The sequence below is a fragment of the Lepisma saccharinum genome, chromosome 21 (genome assembly GCF_977018435.1).
Source record: "Lepisma saccharinum chromosome 21, izLepSacc3.1, whole genome shotgun sequence".
NCBI classification, from domain to species: Eukaryota; Metazoa; Arthropoda; class Insecta; order Zygentoma; family Lepismatidae; genus Lepisma; species Lepisma saccharinum.
Window position 1 is genome coordinate 29,378,210 of NC_139249.1, and position 23,708 is coordinate 29,401,917.

At 37.3% G+C, this 23,708-nt stretch overlaps 1 protein-coding gene across 11 annotated transcripts in view; it reads right to left on the minus strand.

Moving 5' to 3' along the window:
• Positions 1-692: 692 nt before the first annotated feature.
• Rbcn-3B (WD repeat-containing protein Rbcn-3B) overlaps positions 693-23,708 on the minus strand; it is a 142,689-nt gene continuing 119,673 nt past the window's right edge. For all 11 annotated transcript variants that reach the window (XM_083143021.1, XM_083143019.1, XM_083143025.1 and 8 more), the window contains 10 exons: positions 21,485-21,767; positions 17,884-18,103; positions 15,317-15,563; positions 12,977-13,177; positions 10,790-10,976; positions 9,057-9,174; positions 6,788-6,940; positions 5,849-6,031; positions 4,338-4,442; positions 693-2,791 (listed from right to left, as the gene is read on the minus strand). In XM_083143021.1, coding sequence (XP_082999147.1) covers positions 2,609-2,791; positions 4,338-4,442; positions 5,849-6,031; positions 6,788-6,940; positions 9,057-9,174; positions 10,790-10,976; positions 12,977-13,177; positions 15,317-15,563; positions 17,884-18,103; positions 21,485-21,767 — 1,880 coding nt within the window. In that variant the 3' untranslated portion in view covers positions 693-2,608. The remainder of the gene's footprint in view (positions 2,792-4,337; positions 4,443-5,848; positions 6,032-6,787; positions 6,941-9,056; positions 9,175-10,789; positions 10,977-12,976; positions 13,178-15,316; positions 15,564-17,883; positions 18,104-21,484; positions 21,768-23,708) is intronic.

Sequence of the window (23,708 nt, forward strand, 5' to 3'; positions counted from 1 at the left end):
TCATTCTGTTATTTTTATGAATAAATACGTAATTCATATGTTGTGGTTTTATAAAGTAAATATTCAAATATGTAGTTTTTTCAAAGGCAAAAAACATGGCAATCACTTAGTTACAAACACTAATTAAGCAGGTGAATGAACAATTCATGTTCTCTAAGGAACATTTGCAATTTTATATGGCATCAGTAGTTTATTGGTTATCAGTATCAGTAAATTTTATATCAGTCCTTTATCGTTATCAGCAAAACATTCATATCAGTTCACTTTCTGATATTAATAACAAAACTAATTCAAGAATCAAATGACATGACTCTGCACACTTTTGACAAACAGAATTTTACCAATGGGCACAATTTCAATTAACCTGTAATGCAAAATACCTAAAGCCTACATCTTCAAAGTAGCTTTTGTAGCAAGTTAATGAATTTGTAACTCTGAGTACATACATTATTAGTACTTTTAATTTATTATTATTATCATCAGCAGGCAAGAGCGTATTCTAGTCCTTCAGATGTATACTTCCTTCGGACTCATTGATCAATTAGATGATTTCCCCAGATATTTCCATGAGATTTTAATTTTTCCAAATTCCCTGATATTTCCAGGTTTACCAGATGTGTGGAACTATGTTTTTTCAGGCTACTTCATGGAATTTTGTTTCACATGCTTGAATGAAAGACCACATATGGGTATGTTTATTTATTATTTTTACAAGGAATGTTGTAAAGTGTTTAATATCACATACGCAGATATGTGCACACACTTGCAGATTATAACAATATTCACACACATATTCCAACACAACAATCAAGCAATCTCTACTAATTTCCAATCAAGAGCTAACTGCTGCTCATACACATGCTTCTCAAGTCAAATTTACATGTAAAGCTTTCACAAAACCACCATTGAAAGGAATACACAATTCTTTTTTAGTTATTGTCTTAGGTTCTTGCTGACATCTATAAATACTTCATGTACACAAGACGTGAAAATATACACTGTACATAATGAACTATACAAATACATATACACATTTAGATAAATTAAATAACTGGATAAATTGGTACGGGAAGAAAGTGGACATCAATGCAGATTTATTGCAGCACATGTTTTTCATAATCTAGTAAATATTAACTTTTCTTCCCTTCCTTCACCATTTTAACATTTTTCTCTGACACATTCACATACAAGTTGTCTATGTTCATGGAACTGTACAAAATAAGCAATGAATTGACAATAATCATTCTCTTTATCTTGATGTAAGTAAATTTGTACAGGAACATTTATATTTAAAGCTTGCTTACTTGTATTGTGCAGCAATGATCTGTTACAAAAGTTGTGATTATTTCAATGCGTGTGGATACAAATGTCTGCTATTATGTCACAAGTGGAAAAAATATTAGCTTGTTTCTGTATAATATGTTCTGAGTCCTCTCTGTATCATAAAGTAAATTTCCAAGGTGCTTTACAGTAATCCAGGAGCTTTGAATTCAATTTGTTTCATCATGATTTCTTGATATTGCACAATCATTTATACTTTGATTGCCTGCAAGATTTTCCTTACAATGATTCAACTAAGGTTGGTTCACAAATGATAAAATCATTGATAGTTTCTGTAATACCTCAAGTCAAGGCTACATACAAATAAATAACAACAAAATATTGTATGCAGATTGCCAGAGAAATGAAATAATTTTTTTTTCTCTCCTTATGCTAGAACTGAATTTCTCAATGCTGTGGATTTTACATGGACATGGTCATCAACACAAGTTAGATTTCTAACAAAACCTGGATCATTGGAATTAGTTGTGAAATCCATAACTGAGGTAAATATTTTGACACGATTTGTCTTAATTTTTCAGATATCACATACAGTGTAAATAAATACCATCATGCTGCTCATTGTAACAAAATTAAAATTTAACTTGTGTTTATTTTGAGCAACCTTCCCCCATTATTATAATTAACAAAATATTATTACACTGTATGGTTGCTATGTAATTTTGCCATGGAAATCTGCAACTCATATGAAATTATGATGGATACCAAAAGGACCAATATGAATATATACATGTATTGATAACACATAATGAACTGACTTTATATGTAAATAATAATATGTATGTTGACAAAGGAGAGTCTAGTAGAGTTTGCAGTAGAAAGGACACTGTGTATTTCAATAATTGTTATGATTGAAGTGAAAATTAAATTTGCTTTTATTTTTGTAAGAGGCATAACAAAATGACAAATTTCAGACTATGTATATGTATAAAAAATTTCCAATGGAAAAAATTATGAAGTTATCAGCACCAACTAATTAGTTTGCCCCCCCAAAAAAGACAATGATTTTCTTGAAATGAATACAGAAATATTTACATAGGAACTATTACTACACTGGACTAACTCCCATGCAAACAGAAAATAAAATATATATGCTCTGGATATATACTGAGATCATTACTAAACAATACTGAGCTAGATAGAAGAGGGGCATTTTTCCCATTTAGAACTTAACAAATAACAATAGAATATTTACATAAAATACATAAATTTGGTAACTTCACATAAACATGGTAGTTCCTTATTTTTGGACTTGCAAACAGAATATTTACACATTAAACCGAGTCTCTGTGCCATCTGCAAGCATTAGCGTGACCGTCTTGTTGTTGATCCAGATGAGTCTGGCCAGTCGCATGGGGTTCAGGCGAACAATGTCCACTATGGGGGCGGTGCTGTATGTCTTCACACAGCGAGTCTGGGCATTACCTAAGCCAAACATACCGGTGGAAGTCTAGGGAGGTAAAAATATAATCTGAATTGTTATCAAAATACTAATTCTATTTCTGTTTGCATTCTTGCACATTATGTTTTCAAAATTTCCTTGTACTGAATTTCAGTATTGGATACTATGACAACATTGTCCCAATGCCAATCAAGCACTAATTTGAACTATTTTGAGTATAACATAAAGATATTTAACTTCCTTAATAAATAAAAGTGGGCCAAAATGTTACTTGCACTTTCATTATTTAATGTCTATTTTTGTACCTTTGAAGATGACTGACAATTAGACGAAAGAGCAAACGCAATAAAATACAGTGTCCTGTCCAGGACTTGATCCCACAACCTTCAGTCAAGACTGTGTATTTGTTGATTTGGTGATTCTGGATTCTTGTATTGCCAACTTTTAAGATCTCGCTATCCTATATACAGGGTGTCCACGATAGAGGGATCGAGAAATAAGTGATAATTTCTAGTGAACAGAATGTATTGGTAACATAAACTTTTACTTTTACTTGATACAAAACTCACCGCGTTTCAGATGATGTTCAATGCAACTCGATATGTGCACCTTTCGTGGCTCTGCACACATCTAAATGGTATTCAACTTCCCACCAAGTGTTCTCTAGCATTTGGGGAGTCACAAGCGCTACTGCATTTGTGATGCGGCCCCTCAGTTCCACATTCCACGTACGACGAACACGGCGTTGAACCCGAGTAACAGATTTCTCTTCTACTAGCCATAACACGCACTGAACTTTCTGTTGCGGTGTCCACATGTTTTCCACTGCGCGATCGACTAGTGAATGGCACCTGGTTTCCTTTCGAGACAAAAGCTATTGACGCGCATGTGCGACCGTGTAGCTGTCTGAAAACAGTGTTGCACAATCTCGGAGAGTTTCCCTTTCCTGTCATATGAAAAATACAGCAATATCATTATCTGGTTTTAAATGGCGAGCATTTATTTCTCGATCCCTCTAGCATGGACACGCAATACACCCTGTATCCTTTTATTAACTAAGTCCCTTCTGTTATTAAGGTAAAATAAATGCACAAAATTATTGTCGATTTATGATTTGTAAAGGATTTGGAATCATTCTTTACGGTTCAAAGTGCACTAGTTATTTATATTATAACTGCTTTCAGCAGCAACATTGCGTCTGTTCATGACATACTCATCAGAAGGAATTTAAATATTCTTCAGAGACATTATATTACTCAAATTTGAAAGAAAGGGCATTTCTTGCCAATCTAACATGTCTGGTCTCTAAATAAAAGGTCGAGCGAGTGATCTGATAGCTGAAACCTTATTTTATATCACAATTGCATGATTACTTCATTTACTGGAAAATTGATTATTTGATTTGCCTTACTTTACTTTTGTTTTCTGCTACTTTTGGCTAATCGCAACTATGAGAATGAGTGACGATATGATGAATTGATGAAGAGACACTCACAAAGAACACTAAGCCAGGAATTCGAACGTGGGACCCCTGGCATAGTAGCATGTTGTGCTAACCACTCCACCACCATTGTATAAAGGCTGCAGAACCTACCTGCCAGAAGGACAGCCTGTTTTCTCCACAAGCATAAGATGCAAGGAACTTCCCATCAGGAGAGAAAGCACATGCAGTTATGGCAATTCCATGGGCAGGAATCATCTGTTAAATCAGAAAACATTATTACTATCTTCATATCTTACATAAAGATAAAATAAATATTTGCATCAGCAATGACAGTACATTTAAAAGAAATTGTTTGATTGGAAACAACTTTTTTAAAGTGGGTTTTCACTTCAGTTGTTTAAAACTTCTCACTTCAATCAGTCAATAATTGTTACTTTCAATGCATATTAGTTTTACTGATTGTGTATAACCACTAGTGTATGCAGGATTTTCTTTTTTTTTTTTATGGAGGTGGCTGGAATTGTAAAAGGTGGCTACTACATAGCTGTGTTATAGACTATAAATATTTTGTAATTACCATCTTTAACCTTCATTTCAAAATATCTCCACAGGCAAAAATGGTAATCAGAGGTCATTTTAAGAGTGGTTTGCATTTACCATTGGATCCTCCCCCTTCCCCAAGTTATATACTGCTTTCACTTGAAAATTTTGAGAGGGAGTGTAGCCCCAATCAGCTCCCCCCACCCAATGCCAGTGTGTTTAACCACCTATCTTTAAAAAGATAGGTTCAAGTAGGCCCTGGGGTACCACCTATCTTTTAAAAGATACCTTGTCATGTTCATACTTTTTACGTCATAATGTTGTTATTTTTCACTGAAATTGCGATTTTCTTCTTTTATATTATTGTTAACACATATTCTGCACCGTAAAGACTCTTGCACGTCTTGTTCTTCCATAAAAAGGGTGGGAAATGGCTGGAAAATGGCAGCTTCCTTTTAAACTGAGTCAGTGGCGCATAGACATGTCGTTTGGGGAGTACAAGCCGTGTTCTATTGCTTGTATGATAATAGTGCAATTATTTTCTTGTTCCAGACATGCCAGCAGCAATCATTTCCATGTGTATTTTGACTATGTCCTGTCCTAGCCTTCCTATACAGGGTGTCCATATGGGGTTCACATTGTAACAAGAAAATACCCCATCTTTACAGGAATTATATATTCGAGGCTTGTCAAAAAAGTTAAATTTCTGGATTTACAAAAGTTTAGTTACCATTTTCATTTTTCTTTTATCTAAATATTGTTTAAGTTTAATTGTACGGATTTTACATATCAATTTCCTCATCTGTGGTACTCCAATCATAGCTACTAACACTGTAGACAAGATGCACAAAGGGTACTTTTGCATAATAAGTAATTTTTGATTGCGCAGGAAGGAGTTTGTAAAAAGAGTTTGGGGGTCTTTTGTGACGCCAGTAGTGTGATGTCTCAACAATAATACATATCTATATCTTACCCTCCCCAAACTGCAAATTTATGAATGGAGACAAATGTGTCACTGAAATCGATACCAGCATAACATATTTTCACAATTAACTTCAAATGAATGTATTGTCCTTAAATTTCCTAGCATAAAAAAAAAGTCACTGGACAACTGAACTTACCTGGCACTTGTTTGATCGGAGTTCATAGAGGGCAAAGTGGCCGTTCTTAGCTCCAACTGCTATGCGGCGGGTGTTGGGGCAATGGCTCACTTGGTTGAATCTGCACACAGCAGGGAAAACTTCCCTCAATGGACGAACTTTTAGATGACCAGGATCCAGGCAATGCAAGATTATATCCATCACCTATTAGAACCAGAGAATTATAAGTCATGGAATGTGTACACTGATTAAAAATTTGTAGGTCTACAGATGAACAACAGTTCTGTTAAAGCTCAAATGCACACACACACTCATTCACTCTCTTTCTCTCACACTCACTTCATGTGCCTTGAAAATCTCAAAATTTACATACTATGAAATGTATGGATTACATGACTTAGTGTTTCTCATTGTGATGTTTTGATTGTATGAACAGTTATCAACAGGTGATCGGAATAACATATGATTCAAAATACCTGACGACTAAAGTCTGACAGTGAAAATATTGTGATGGAAAACAATATACTATACACTAGACATATTTTTTTAGGATGTCAGCATTTTGATTTTCTATATTTTTGTTGCACTGGAACATTACCAATTGCAAAAGTCCCATGGAGGAAATGTTGACAGAGAACAATAAACATCACAGACAGGCACATACAAACTTTTATCTGTACAAAAAATAAATAAATTAGGAAGTATACTTGTAGACAAACTTGCTCTTTATCACAATCTAGTCCAAAGACAATGAGGAACATGCAAACACTTATGAGTTTACTATTAACAAATTTCATATGAAATCACCTCCGGATATCTGCAAAATCCAATGTAGTTTAAGATTTACACTCTTACTCCTTAAAATCACAACGGCAGATTACTTATTACACACATATGTATCTTAATGTATGTGTAATATTGTTATGCTTTTGTATACATAAGACAAGAAAAACTACAAACCTCCACCAACAAATCTGACATTTCATTCTGCATCTTATCAATAAGAAGCTCCACCCCTCGCAAGATCTCTGCCTTGGCTCGGTGGAGAACAGAGTTGCTGAGATTCACGTTGAGCGTCTGTGCATTCTGCTGCAATGTGTTGTATCTTGCCACCTGCACAAAGAAAGGCAAGAGTTATATCAATCATGATGAACTCGCTGCATCTCTAGCATACTAGCTTTGGATCCCACTTGATCATGCTAATAATTTACGTGAACAAAAAAAAAAAAAATCATTTCCTAAACATATACGAGGGTGAATCAAATATGAATGAGCCCTGATTGGCTAAGCGTCGGAATGGGTAGCAGGTGTGATTGGGCATGTGCGGCCGGTAGGTGGGGCTGTCGTGAGTCAGGAACCAGAACAGCCGGCGTGTCGCATGCTTCATTTAGTAGCTTTCACGATGAGTGAGCAGAGTGTGCCAGTGTCTGTTGCGCAACGCATAATCATCAAGTTCCTCACCCAGAAAAACGTCAAACTGGCCGAAATTTACTGGAGACTGCAGGCTCAGTTTGGGAATGGTACTCTCTCATGGGCCTACTACGGCGGCCTCCTGGATCAAGTTACGGTGCAGTATCGATGCAAACGACAAGGCTGTCGCATCCGCCAGGTCTTGTTCCTCCACGACAACGCCAGACCCCATACAGCAGGTGTTACGTGGCAGAAACTGGTGGAAATGCACTGGGAACCGCTTCCGCATCCACCATACAGCCCAGACCTTTCACCATGTGATTTTCACCTGTTCGGACCCCTTAAAGAAGCACTTGGGGGCGAGCGATTTGCGACCAACGATAAGGTGGAAACCTTTGTGCGCAACTGGTTGGCTACGCGCCCAGCTTCATTCTATGAGAACGGCATGAAGAACCTACCACAACAAAAATGTATCACTAAGGCGGAGACTATGTAGAAAAATAGGATGTGGCAATGTCTCTGTTTCCTTCAATAAATTTTGTTTTTCCGCACAAGGCTCGTTCATATTGATTCACCCTCATAGTACGACACGTAAATATTGATGGGGAACAGAGCAAATGTAATATTGTAGAAATAGCCAATAAGATTCACAGGAAGGTACACTCCTGGTGTCATATTTGTTGATAAGTATTGGCTGGTTGTGTTGTTCTGAATGCCTTTTATGCTGTAAGTGTGATGCAGGACCAATATTTGGAATCTAGGATTAAAGTGTTGTTAAAAGGGTTTGCTGTAGAAACAACTTGCAGAGATAAATAAGAACAAATGTGTTATAGAAAAAAGTGGTTATAATGAAAAGTCAGTGGCTGTGGGAAATGGATCTGGCATCTCTCATTGTAAGAGATAGAAGTCTGCTGTTACTGATAAATGTTGTACACATTTCTTGAGCTGAAGAACATGTCTGCCTTAATTTGAGAATAAATGAGATAACAAGTATTGAAGAACTTGGATGATATACATAGTTATATTGGTAACGGTGTAATGTAAAATACTGAAAGGAAGTCTGAAAGTGAGGCTGAAGCCCAGAAGAAAAAACGGAATGAGTAGATTTTAAATAATAATAATAATACTAATAATAAAACAGCAGTTTGATCATGTTCTCGACATGAGAACTTCATATTCCATGCTGGTGCAAAAACCTCCGATCTCGTCGCATTATCCACATCTTAGGTTTCCTTTAAGATCTAATCATTATGCAACCTCTCTGAGTACAAGGCATTACTATTCTTAGTGTCACACAGCATGGGATAGTCACAACATACATACACCTATCCTCTAGGACAGTAGGACAGTGGTTCCCAAAGTGTGCGCCTGGCACCCTGAGGCACAGTGTCTGGCTTACAGGGGTGCCACGAAATGTTCCAATATTTTCAGTGAAATGATATGATTTTTCCAAATATGTGCTTATTTAGTACTTTTTACACACAAAATGTTTCTGAATTTGAAATATGTGTTTATTTTTTAACTTCAAGCAAGCAACCTAACATCACTAACTGAGGGTTTCAAGAATTAGACAGGCATACATTCTGACTTGGGCACCATGGAAATGTCTTGAAACACTAAGGGCACCGTGAAACGAAAAAGTTTGGGAACTCCAGCTCTAGGAGACAGAAATTGTAGTCAAGTCTAGTTTTTAATGCTGATGCGCTGAAAACTATCTTTTAATTCCAAAAGCTTGAACACACATGTGCAAATTTGCCTGAAGCAAAATAAAACTCAAAATCTTTTATGCCACTAACTACATATCTTGAAATCTACTTACCTCCCTGGCCATTGTTGTGATGAAGGCTGCTGGTCTAGCTGTGGCAATTAATGTCAGAGCATGGCGAGCTGTTCTACATGAGTCTGCTGCAGGGGTTAGAGGAAGGCCGTACGTCATGCTGGAACATAAAAGAACAGACATGAGCACACATGGCACACAATAACTCAATCCAGATCACCTACATGCCAAAATAACAAATCCAAAATTCTTAACTTTTTGATGACTTTCTCTTGACCTTCTTTACTTTTTTAACATTTATTTAATCGCCCATACTTAGATATATAGTTGGAAATAAAGAACTTCATGCATACAAGAATATAATTCTTAAGAAACAAACTGAAAAATCCTAACCACAATTCAATACAATCTTAGATTTCCAAATATTCAATTATATCAAATCCCTGTCTACATAAATAACAATGTAAATTCACTATACTGTAAAAATAACAAACATTCTTGAGCACAACCATAATTTCTTGACTTTCTTGACCTACCTATTAATTTCTTGACTTTTTTTTACTATCTTTCTTGACCTACCTGTTAATTTCTTTACCTGTTTTTTTTTCTATCTTTCTATTCTTGACTGTTGGACACCCTGATTTATGACTTGATGTGCTAAATATTTGTAGGTAAACACTAGTGCTAAATATATATCTTTAACGAGACGTATAAGTGGGACAGCAGCCTGAAGTTTATTATTAATATTAGTGTTTCTAATGAAACTATAAAGTACATACTATTTCTTGGTTACACCCTGTGTTAGACTTGAAGAGGGAAAGGCTAGGGAATTTACACCTACTGTATTTCTGTAGTCATTTCCAATTTTGAAAAGAAAATTATCTACCCTGGACCCCTCTGACAATATACAGGTGGTGGACATATTAATATGAACACCCATATGAAAAGGGGTCGTAATTCATCCTTGCAGTACAGACATGCCAGCTGGTACAGAACTCTGTCATCTAGTGGCCGTGAAGGCGAAGATATCAATTTATAAGCAGCAGCTGTGCTGGGTTGTATGTGAACATTCTGCTACTAGTCAAATGCCGTTATGTCAGTCTTCCAAAATGACATGATAATTGGAGCATGCCTAGTTAAAACCTCAGTGACAAAAACAAATTTGTGATTGATTGATTTTTATGCCAGTTTTGGCTAATTTTCGAAGATGGGGATGACTGATATGATGAAATTGATGAATGGACACTCACAAACATCTATGCCCAGGCTGAAATTTGAACCCGGAACCCCTGGCATTGTAGCATGATGCGTTAACTACTCCACCACGGAGGTCAGCGAAAACAAATTTCTGAGAAGATGACTTCTATTAGGTAGGTCACAGCAGTTAAAATAAATATCTAAATATAGAAGAAAGAAATTTTGAAAGCCCTTCCCCCTTCCTACATTTTGTTCAATTCAAACACTTGTAGCAGACCATCTAAGCATAGTAATTTTTTATAGTATTTTCAAAATAATTAGAGAAATAAACTTCCATGAGGGGAGGCGAATAGGTCACTAAAGGAATAAGAATAAATAAAGAACAAATATTACCCTGACGAAAGTATTGTGAGTGAAGCCAAAAAGCTGCAGTTCATAAACAGTATTTGTTTGTTTCACTTGCAACTAGACTGAAATGTATCACAATTATAGTATTTCACTTCACTGTCCCTTGCTGTTATATTAGTCCTGGAAATTGAAGGAAGTGCAAACTCAACACAAGCACGACGTAACCTTACCTTGGAACGAGCTTATCGGCCTCGCAGCACAGTTCAAGAAGACCCAGAAGTACTTTGGAAACATCCAGGTAAGGCTCCCACACTGTGAAGCCTCGGCCAATCAAATCGATGGCAGCACGGCGGAGTGGTGTGTGCAGGGGCAGTTTGGGGGAAGAAGGAGCCAGAAGCAAGTACGTGAGGGCCATGCCTAAAAATATACAAACTCCACTGTCACAAATATTGGTATAAATATAAATATTGTAAAGGGGGGAGGAGTTACTAATCACGTGTTTGTGGAGGAGGTTGGCAAATAACAACGTCAAATGTTCTTTCAGATTCCTAGTAATTTCAATATGTTGCCTTATAGGTATTTAAACTGTTCAGAAAAGTTACGAATGTGTATCCTATTACAAATACGTCATATCCATCTGCCAGAGCTTCGTTTAAAAAAAAAATCAAAAATAAACGATTGGACAAATAAATTGGTACATTCTCAGTGTACCAAGAAAATGCAGATAATTTTTACTGATTCAATATGTAATAAATATACATTGTGATTTAGTACAAAATTCTGCCACTTTAATGAATACAGGGTGGCACAAAGTCGCTTTCCCCAATAAATGCCAGCCCTGTATTATGGGGGCATTCCATGTCAAAGTGACCCTGAACCTCAATTCTTTAAATTAAATGCTGTAACTTTATTCTATCTTGCGAGCCAACAATCTAGACTTGTCATTTGGTTTGCTTTTGTTTTGTATTGTATCCCACCCATGACACAAAAAAAAAATCTCCTTTAACTGTTACATTCCCCCCCTGAACTCCACTAGAATATTAAAAGGTCAATTACCTTTTCTCCTTGTTTTAAATAATTTATTTTCCATAATTTGAAAAGTCACAGATATTAAAATGAATTTCTTATTAATCTCTTGAATCCCAGCCTGTAGATAGAGAGCAGAATCCCACGACCAATAAACTGTCAATATCGGATGATCCGATTTAGCGTACTCCATGTCGGCTCTCTTGTTAGTCCATGCACACAAATATTTTACAACATGCGAAAAAAATGCTTCACAATACTTGCCAGGTGTTGACAGTTCTTCAGCCACGACGGCAGGATGAAAATCATAGTCATTTTCAAACTTACAACACGGATTCTTACGTGCATCACTGAAAGGATTGTTCACGTATGCCCAATCTCAGACAGACTTTGCCTCGTCTTCCACATCGGATATATCTGAATATGCAGACTCATTACAGTCACTCTCCTCTTCTTCCGGAACATAATCCGACAAACTATTATCCTCGTCCTCCATATTTTTCTGCTTTTGTTTTACAAAATATGCAACAAAACAAAAATTCACAGGTCTCCTCAATGGCACGGTTACGTACTTTCAGCAACAGATGGCGTAACGAGCGTGCTTTGCTCATTGCTTGCGATAGTCACGTGCTCAAATGACGTCACAGCAACAAGTAGACTTTGGTCCTTCCCAACCAGAGGTATTCGTACGTTTTCTTACCCATTAACATGCAAGAATATTTCCTTTTCAGCCAATAGTGCCAGCTACGTACGGGCCATACGTAGTGGTAGTCAAAAGGTTAAGTGAAGAGTCAGTGTTTTATCTGTCCCACCCATGACACAAAATTGTTCACTTATAGCTATAAATCTGGGAAAGTATTTTAAGAGTAATTATGTTCAATGAACAGTGTTTCACAGAAGCTGTAAGAAATATGTTGCTTAACTACGGTATAAGAAGAATCGTTACTTTAATGTTAAAAATGCAGTCTGGGTGTCCCCCTGTGACAATGGTATGCCCCTATGGTATAATTCATATTTATATCCTTAAATACACAGTTGCAGTCACCTGTGTGTATGTATACACATTAATTAAGGAGGTAAATGAATTGTTCTGTTTCTTCATTGAATGTTTTCTGCTTGATATTATATAAGCAGAATATCAGTTATTAGTCCATCCCTAATAAATTCACTTATCAGATAATGAGAAAATTAAAATAGGCCTCATTCAATTGCTAAATCTACTTTTGCCACACACTATTTAATGTGTAATTAATCAAAATTCTTCAGTTTGCATATTTTTGGGTTAATTTTAAAGAATGTTTACTCTCCTGGGTACTAAAATCCAAACTCACTACCTATGCACGTCTACACCACTCAAAAATCTAATGTGATTGATAATTAGCATTGCTTACTGGTAAGGCGAGCCAAGTTATTGTTTCCAATTCCGAAGCCTTCGACAACGGAGCCTCTCTTCCTCTGGTCCTCGGCTGCCTTTCTCTTGTTGGCCTCAATGTCCTGGCCGAACTCGGCTCCAATCACCCCCAGCAATACGATGGCTGTCGTCTGCTTCCTCTTTGCCTCAGCTGCACTTGAAGGCTTTCTGGGAAACATTTCTGCAAAGTAACAATAAAAAGCAACATTAAAGGTTCGCAGAGAGAAAATGAAAATCAAATTGTGTTCTGTTTATACTACACTTATACCAATAAATCTAACAACAAATGTGTACTTTAACTCTTAAAACTCCAAATCTTTTCACGTACAGAAATGACCAAGGTGCAATCACTGGTGCCGAGCTTAGGCTTGGGATTTATATATATATGGAAGCCTGGAGCTAACAACACTGACAGTCCCCTCCACACAGTAGATATATACAGCTTTTGTTGTCAGTTGTCAGATGTTTGATTGAGTTTGAGTTGGTGTTTTAAGTCCACTTTATGCACAGTAAGGCTAATCGGGACTGGGCCTACAGTTTAAAGTGGGATCCGAACCACTATGTGCCTCCACCGTGTATTCTGGGACCCCTTGATTACAAAGCAACAACACTACCACTGTGCCATCAGGGAGGCCTCAGTTGTCAATTGTGTTTCTAATATTTGTTCCATTTTTAAATACATTTGGAATATCTCAATTTTTCTCCACTTTGTGGCCCTTTTCAAACCAATTATTTGGCCACTGAAGGCCAAAGGCTGTAACAACTCCCCCCCAAGTCCAGATCTGAGTAGACCCCTTCTTCTTTCATATTGGGTTTTAATGCCAATCATTTCCTATCACTTTTACTCCTGACAAATAGTCATAAGTAAAATGTTAAGAATCAAGCCAAAGAAGGCCAAATTACATGAATATTGTCACACAGAACCAACAAAGCAGCTCCTGGCCTCAATGGTTAGCACAGCATGTTACAATGCCAGGGATCCCAGGTTCAAATCCCAGCCTGGGCAAGGGTGTTCTTTGTGAGTGTCCCTTTATAAATTTCATCACATCACCATGCATCGTCATCTTCTCTATTAGCCAAAAAGTGGCAGAAATGTGAAGTAACATAAACCAAATAAATCCATCAACCAACCAACATAGCAGCCCAGAACTTGTAGTCACAATAAAGAGTACTGAGAAAAGACATGCAATTTCCCTCACAGCTTTCATAGACTTGGCAATTCTTGGAGATAATTTTTCTCCAGCTTAAGTAGTTCTATTTGAGAAATTGATAGTTTACATGGATAAATTGATATGATATTTAACTTTTTCCAGATCTGTAGAGCAGTAACCTAAAAATCAGGGTATGAGCAGTACATATCCCAAACAAATCAACAATTCCTTCCCACACAGAGAAGGGTACTAAGCAATCCTAGTTGGTGGGGGTTGTATTGTGATCTAAAGGTCATCCTTCACATTTTTTCAATTTCTTCATCTTTCTCTGTTTCCACTATGACTATGTTCCTTATCTCCCTCCACTATGCAACTGTACATCACACTGAATATATAGTTCATAGGGTACACAAAGGATGAGAAGAGTTTTATCCAATTTAAAAATTGAATTTCAAGTCCTCAAGGACTAGAACTGGATTTACATAATATTATACAGCATGTTTCAAAATGATTTGAAAGATAAGAAATTGTTCCATGAGCGTTAAAACACTATCAATGATTAAAATTGTATTGAAATACTTTCGATCACATCCTCGAGTTTTGTTTGGCACGGTCGTAGTAGTTCGAAGTTATTTCGCCAGGTGACAGAGTGACAAGTTGCAAGATGGCTGCCTGTGGTGCAGAAAAAGCATTTTGCATCCTACAATTTCACGTTAGTCAGTCTGTTGTGAGTGTTCAACGTGAGCTTCGTACCAAATTTCGTAAAGAACCACCATCAAAGAACTCCATTTGCATACATTGGAAGAATTTAAAAGGGCACAAATTAACTTCTTACGGTATTATTTCACTTCAAATAACCTGATACAAACTCATTAACACATTTTTAAACCAAATTTCCTACAAAACAAAAAAATAATCAAAATCAAGAGCTTTAAAAATATTGACATTGAAGCAGCATTCTTAATCTCAATGACTCCCTGCTAATTTATAAGCATATACCCAATAGAAAGAAAGTGAATACTTGTTATTTTTGAGTGTAAAAGACAGTCACAACTACTTGCTTTTTCCACCTATACTTTGGGCTTTTTTCATATTCCTTGTGCAAAGAACCTGATCCCAACAGAAAATAAATAAGCATAGAGCAATAATAAATTAACAACAATCCTTACCTTCCACCCCCTCCTCCTCCTCTTCTTCTTCATCCTCATGTGGTTGATGTAAAACATCTCCCCGGGAAATGGGTGAGCCCCAGTCTGCAGGCTGTGCTGGTTGAGCTGTCTGGGGACCAGTTGAGCCAGGATAGGGATCGGAGTATGAGGGAAGGAACGTTGCCCAGCTGTCAACCAACGCTTTCCGACCTTTTGTTCCAAGGCGGCCGAGCTCTGCTAACAACAGGGCTTGAGCTGCTTCCCGTACCTGTTGAGTATGTAACAACTATTAGCAGAAATATGCATTTTCCTAGTCTTATATTGAATTTTATTAACATATTTTCCTCCGTTGACAGAACCCGATGAAAAATTTAAATCTGCTAAGTTTCAAAGAATCTGGGTGTTCTATTATTGTTCACTGGGGTTATATTTTTATTAGGGATGGGACAGATTAATCACTACTCTATCGGTATCAGCCGATATAGGCATATCGATGTACCAGTTTGTCGGTAAAATTACAGATTATTTTACCGATCCAATATATCTATAAATATCTTACAATTTAGAGCCATTTTGTTATAATTTTTATGGATAATCTCTATGCCGTACTTTATAAGAAAGAAAATGTCTAAATATGCAACTTCTCTTGCACTGCAGTCACCTCAAAACATGCATTTATTAAAGAGGTCAATGTTCCATTCAGGTTCTTCAAGGACCATTTGGAATTCTATATCAGATAGGTAGAATATCGGTTATCGGTAAATTTTATATTGAAACTTTATCGGTTTCAGCCAAAATTTCATGTCGGCCCATCCCTAATTTCTATCATAACATTTTGTGTAACTAATTACATCAAGATGATTATGTAAATGCTGGTGAAAATAAGAACAATAAGGGCCTCCCTGATGGCACAGTGGTAATGTCATTGCCTTGTAATCAAGAGATCCCAGGTTCAATACATGGTAGAGGCAGTTAGTGGTTCAGATCCTACAGTACTTTAAACTGTAGGTCCAATTCTGATTAGCTTATCGGTGCATAAAGTGGACTTAAAACGAAAACTCAAACAAAGAAAAATACAGACGTGGAACTTGGACAAGTCATCCTTGGTCTGCAACGAAGATTTGGGGAATTGGGAAATGGGAATATATATTAACAGATGTTATCCACGGATATTTTTCGAAGTTGAATCGACTTATGGTAGCAATGTGCAGTATGATGTTCCCTCAAAAGATGTCATTGATCCGTGAATGTTAGATTCACCATGCAACCAACAAGACAGTACAGCAAAATGGCAGAAGCGTGGTTGTTCAAGGAGCACAATAACATTTTGAAGTTGAGAATGTGTGAAAAGTACGACTATGGAGGTGTGAGTTTGCAGCAGAAGGATGTGGTGTATCATAAATTGGCAAGAAATTGAAATGTTGTTCAGTGGACACTTGGGCAATGTTGTTTGAGCAGCAGGTTGCTGAAATCAGAAATGTCTGGACTTCTTTGAGCAACTATTGTAATTGTAGAAGTCAAACTTGACTTCTAGTCATCTCTTAACCCCTTCCCTGTGTTCCGCGTAATATTACGCCTTTGGTTACTATAGCTTATTCTGTGTTGGGCGTAATATTACACCCGCGAACATCTGTGACTGAAGTAACCTGTGTTGAACGGAATAATATGTTTTTGTTGGTGAAACATATGTTTTGCTATTGAAGAAACAATGACCTTATATTTGGTCACGATTTTCAGTGCGGCGGCGGCAGCTGCTGCTGCTGCTGATGATGATGATGCTGATGATGATGATGATGATGAAGAAGAAGTAGTAGTAGTAGTAGTAGTTCAGAGAGGAAAGTAAACTAATTTTGTGTTATGCTGACACTGTGCAAACGTGAGTTCGTTTGTGTGCCACATTTAGTCAGTTGCTTTATGTACATTTTTTTGGTGTTGCGTTATTTGGACTGTTGATTTATTTTTGGTTTTTGGGTTTGTGAGTTTCTAAGAGTATCTAATAGTATTGTCAAACAGGATTGCAAAATATTTTTTCCCCTCATACCTATTGAAGATATTGCAACGAAACTTGGTGGACTAATTACGTATATACCATAGTATTTTTCAAGGTAGATTATAATCGGGTACCTATATCCAGGGCCGGTCCAGAGGGCCCCAAAGTTACCAAAAGGGATTTTTCGGAGGGAAATTTCCTGAATTATCCCCAATTTCCCTTTCCTCATACATGATGTACACATGTGCGTGGTACCATTTGAAAGCCTGTTCTATTCTGAAGAGAAAGACATATAAACCATGATACTCGGATGAATTGTGCTGAAGCAGTAGCTACTTAAAAATATTACTATGCAAACTCAGAAAAAAAATACACAGAACGGGAAACCTTTTTGTCAGAAAATTTCACAGGGAAGAGGTTATTGTCTGTGTAAATTTAGTTTTAAAGCCTCTATACAGTTTTTGTTGTTTGTTGAAATGCCTACGCATTCTTTGCCACCCTCATTCTGTATTCATTATTCTTATGTAGAGGTGTAAATTGCATAGAAAAGTACACATTTAGCATTTATGTCTCCTTGTCACAAAAGACCGAATACTACCTCTAAGCAACGATCCTGCCAGCGACGAGCCATCATTTCCACTTGGGGCCGCTTGAAAGCTCTTGAGCCAGCCTGAGCTACCTTGTCAGGGAGTAGAACGCAGTGGAGGGTTGCCAGGAGGCTCCAGCCTTGCTTGATCTGTGCTTGCTGGGCTGTGAAGGCATCTTCATTCTCCTCCTCTGTGCGGTTGGGCCAGTTGATTGCAGTCTTTGTGCTCTGCCTAGGAAAGTAAACCAGCAATCATGCATCCATCTTAAAAATTTAATACCTCACACCATTATTGCCACTAAAGAAAAGCACTAACAAAACACAGAAAAAAATCCAGAATAAATATTTCATGTTGAGGAATAATACCTAGTGTCACCATCAGTAGGTGGAACCTAACTATAAAACAAGTTAATACAGCAACTAAAGAATTCCTGATGGAAGTGAAGGGATGCAGTGAGAGGCAGGGTGGGGGAATGCACCCTGTGTCAAAAATACATGCAGGTCTCACCGCTAACAGGTTCAGTGTGTTTCTTTAAAATATTTTGAATACAGGCTACCACATTTCACCGCATAATGGTTGCACTCTGTTCTTTCAGTCCAAAAATTAGTTTGTAACCTTTCATCGCGTAGTCATAGCATCGGTGTGTCAGATAATAAAGCCAATGATAGTGGTGCAGGATCTTCGGACACAGAAGATTCAATTTCTAAGTTTGTACTTCTCAACACTAATAAATTTTCTCAAGTGTAATATTTCGACTATAATGCAGAAATCAATAACAACTAACATGTTAACTCATTTCTTCACAAAATGGTTGCACCCCTACTTTTTAAAGAAAAAAGGCATAAAATCTGTGATGATTATGCTGTGAAATACAGTAATTAATGCACAGGATAAGCAACACAAAAATATTCTGTACATTGGAAAGGATGAAATAAATTCATAATTCCAAATTTAATACACAAGAGAAAAAAATGGCTTAACATCCTGCATTTATGATAGAAAATGATAGATCATCATTCTCTTCACTGCAGCGTGTTGTGCTTTTAGATGAACTGTTGCTGTCCTCGGCTCCTAATTTTTCCATCAACCCATCCCTTTTCCAGTTTTCCTACATATGTGCAATACTTTTTCCAGTCCTCTTGGTTGCAAAAAAAAAGCCTTGTACAGTAAGTTTATGGAGTTGGAATACTGATAGTGATCTCAATATGTTACGATCCTGTACATACTTTTCAACTTTGGACCATGCCAGCTTGATGGCATTAAGATCACATGCATACAATGGTCAACAGAGTACTATGTGGCCATACTGCTGCAATGTCTTTTCACTTGGAAGGTTTCTTTTTCGTGACTTATTAGTTTGTATTAATTCGTGCAGTTCTACTCTCCTCATATTTTTCGTTAAACGAGACGTCATGATTTGTCAGCTGCATAGCGTATTTATATTCAGGCTATCGCTTGAGGGGACCTTTTTCCCCTATACAGTGCTGTGAAGAGTACAGTGCTGACAACAGACGGATGAGGTACACTTGGCACCTGCCTCACTTTCAGTCACTTTTCAGAGTTTGAACTGTTCATTTGCTCATGGTAATCTCTTGTGAAGCACCCTGCTTTATCAATCAGGCTTGCATTGGGAATGAACCCTTTACTGCATCCTGTGTGAACCACAATGAACTGATGTCATTCTGATACTTCGGTATCACACCCAAAATATCACAGGATTGTCAAAATTTCTTCGAAATAATATTGCTGTCTACAGATTTTTCGTCAATATACAAATGTGTGATTCTCTTCACAAAATTGTTTTGTGGTTGGTAAATATTTAGTCCACCATGCCATACTGTTGGGTCTTTCCATTTCTGCAGATCTTTCATTCAAAACCAGCCCTTCTCATTAACCAACAGACAGTTCTTCTTCAATGGAAAATGAATTGCTGTATGGTTGACAAAAGTTTACGACATGTTGACAGAGTGATGCCGAGCCAACTGACACATTTCCAATTTGAATATCACACCTGCGGGATACCTTGTCGTGGTTGGCGGGAAGGGGAACGGTAGAAGAGAGGATGCCATTTCGTATAGTCAGTTGCAATGGAGCCTTGGAAAATGCAACAATGTGCTACCTGTGTAATTACGAAACGAAGTTTGTGACAGGAGTGCAGCGTGTCTTAAGATAACAGTTCGACGTTGGTCGACATGGACACGTACAGTCTTGAAATACCATATTGGCTTGAGTGAAGTAATTTGAAAAACGTCATGACTATTAAAAACTAAAACAATCGACTGTTGATGAAGGCTATTGATGAAGACCTACGGAGACGCATGTATGGAAACTTCCAGGCACGCTTACAAAAGCATTGATTTAAACGGAAGCGATCTGCTGATGCAATATTAAAAAAAATAAGGTTTTATGGACGGTTTCGCTGCACCTGCATTGTTGTTTTATTTATATTATATCTAATTAATATATAATAAATAAGAATTGTTGCGGTAAACCAGATCAAGCTTTCAGAATATGCCACTGGCAAGACTATAAATAGATCCTGAATTCTACCCTAAATTCCTGCTTTTGTTCCCATGAACAGATATGTAGACTTTCAGCACAGATTTTTCCTTTTTTATGGTATTATGACTATGTGTAAATTCTAATGCACCTACAATGTTTTAAACCAGGAACAGGAATAATTCAATAAGTTCTTTTTAGGATTTCCTAAGGGCGGCTTGACAAGCTTTCAGATCAAAGCAACATTTCATACTGGAGTGATAGGACAAGCTGCACATGTCACTTGTCACTTGTTGTCACTTGACCTGGGCCATTTTTCTCAATAGCATGCATCATGTCACTTCCGCCTGTTGGTCCTGCATGCATAGTGAATGCTTCCCTACAGATTGGAGGGGAAAGTGACTACCGTGCATGTAGTTTGTGGCCACGTTGTTTGTTGCTTCTCACTTAAGTCTTTAAGTACCATAAGGGGTAGGAGAAGGCAAACATTTTGAAGTTTCAGTAAGTTTCAGAATAGCTTAGATTTTTAGCAAGTAGTGAACCAACTTTAGAGTTCTGTATAAATTGATATATCGCCTATTAATATTTAGTAGATTGAGTTGAGTTGTTGTCTTAAGTTCACTGTATGCAGAGATAGACTAATCAGGACTGGACCTACAGTTTACAATGGGATCTGAACAACTATGTGCCTCCACCGGGGATCGAACCCGGGACACCTTGACTGCAAGGCAATGATGCCATTGGGTAGGCATTTAGAAGTATGGAGTGTGTATTATATACAATACAGCTAAACAACAACAACTGCTGTACAAAAATGATTTTAGAAAACCAATAAATAATGTAGGAATATACAATAGTAATTGTTTATTAATGTAAAACATTGTAAAACCTTTTGTCTTCTTACAAAATTACAACTGTTACTGTCATTACATTTTGAATGGAAGATTTTGAATCTTAAGCTCTTCATTATGCCTATGCCTATGTTTTTAAAAGTCTTTATTACCTATTATCATGGCTATTTACCAAACAGTGTATTTTTGTCTGCACATCTGGGCAGTTTTAAGTGCCTGGAAATTCAGCCTCCAACTACAATGATACAGAAATCATTCTTACCGATGCAGCTTCCTCTTCCTCTCTTGCTCAGGAACGAAGGTAGCATTATTCATGGACATCAGAGTGTTTGACAAGGCAATGATGGAGAGCAAGTGGTTGGTGGTCATTGTGGTAGACAGCTCCCAGTGCTCCCTTGACGTGAACAGCCGCGTCTTCTGCTCCAACTGGACCAGCTCCGGAGGAAGATCATCCTCCAGCGCAGACTTCCTGTCAAAGGGGCGCTCGGGTGCTGGGAGGTTGGCTGTCTTTGGCTGCCACGTTGGTAGCAGAAGACTCAAGTAGCCTGTCGACGGAAAAGAAAATGGAAGAATCAGTGTTTTCAATCGCAATGCAGAAGCAAACTTCTTTACTTAATCCTTGTTAAGTCCAAACTACACTCTGTTTTGGGAATCTGTGAAGCAAGGCCATGCATAACGGTAGCAAAGAGGAGAAAGCGAGTGGGCAGAGCAAAGTGGTGCATGCTGCTGCAAACGGCTGGTAGCTGTAGCCACATTTTCCCCTCCATGTACTCACTTTCCTTCTAATACGTTCATTGGTCACTACTTGCACAGACTTGTTTTTGTTAAATTTCTCCAAAGATTCCTGGGACAGGTTTACAACTCTCTGCACCAAGCGAAAATTCCAGAACTTTTCTAAGTCCTTTGCAATAACTTTCCAGGCAACTCTATAATGATTTAACATACTAATGAATATGTATGTCTTTAACTTTGCATATTAATTAAACAAATGAACTTTATTCAACAATTTTAGCCATAAATGACAAAAAAAAAAAAAAATTACATGAAATCTTCCCACAAAGAAACCAACTGGGAGGGAAAAGTGAAATTGTCACTGTTTCTAATCCTGGTCACTAAAGAACATTTGATTTCCACGAATTTTCCAAGTTTTGAAAGTTTTTAGAAAATTCTCTGACTCTTCCATGAACTTTTCTCCTTAGTTCATTTCCCGGTCTTTTCGAAGATTTTCAGGCCAATGGGAAACTTTTATTGTATAACAGGACAATATTAGTATATTTCCACAGTGCAAAACAAATTACCCATAGTATGATTTGTGGTAAGTCAATAGAGCAAGATACCCATGCAATAGGGCAATTAGTACAGTTATGAGAGGCTATACTTTAGGGTTAAAACAATACCAATATCGGTGAGAATGTAATATCACTGTACCCAGCAGATACTTTCTTGGAGTCCCAGTACCCTAAAAGATAACACTATTAAGCCTTGTTTCCATTATTATGAAAAAATATAAATATGCTGACCAAGGCAATAATTTATTTTATTAAAAACATAAACTAAACGTAACGTTTCAACCTTCTAGCAAGGTCTTCATCAGACTCTGTATCAAGTACAAAAGTAACAAGATACCAAAAACAGGGCATTATATATACACACAAAACATTACTCCCTCCAGACTATTAGAAAGTTGTTTTGGAACTTTCTAGCAGGTGGCTTTCACTATTGAACTGTACTTTCACCTAAAAGGCGAAAAATATATACTTTCATATAGAATGTGGATTGGGCTTTATATCTCACGCTCTTTTTCCTTCATTTTCTTCCTTCTCCTCTCCTCTTTCTCTCTTGTCCTTTCCACTCTTTCTAACACTTTCTTCCATTCTTTGTTTAACTTCAGTCCCCCATTCCAGTTCATTGTGTCTTCTTCACCTTTCTTCTCTATTTCCTTGGCTTCCTTCCATTTCCTCACTAGCATTCTCTTCTCCCTTCCCATCTGCTTAGCCTCATCCCACTCTATGTCATGTCCTGTTTCTCTCGTGTGTTTAAATATCGCATTTCTCTCTCTCTTAAGTCGTACATCATCCCTATGTTGTTTCAACCTATCTTTCAGTCTCTTTTTTGTTTCTCCTATGTACACACTCTGACATTCTTTACATTTTACTTCGTAGATAATCCCTTCCTCTTCCTCTTCTCTGTTTTCCTTTTTCTTGTTTGCATTCTTCGCTATTCCTAAGATGCTTCTCCCTCCCTTCCAGTAAGTTTTAATGAGCGCTTTCCTAAGCACTTTGCATATCTTTTCTGTGGTCTCCCCCATACTCCTTATTCCAAACCACCTCTCTTTTTCTTTCTCTTCATCTTTTTCTTTCTCTTCCAATTCTCCCCTTCCTCTTTTCTTCCTTCTTCTGTTTATGTCTAGTCTATCCTGCTTCTCATAGCCATTCTTTTCCAGCTGTTTCCATAGGCTATTTATTTTGCCTTCTTTTTCACATTCC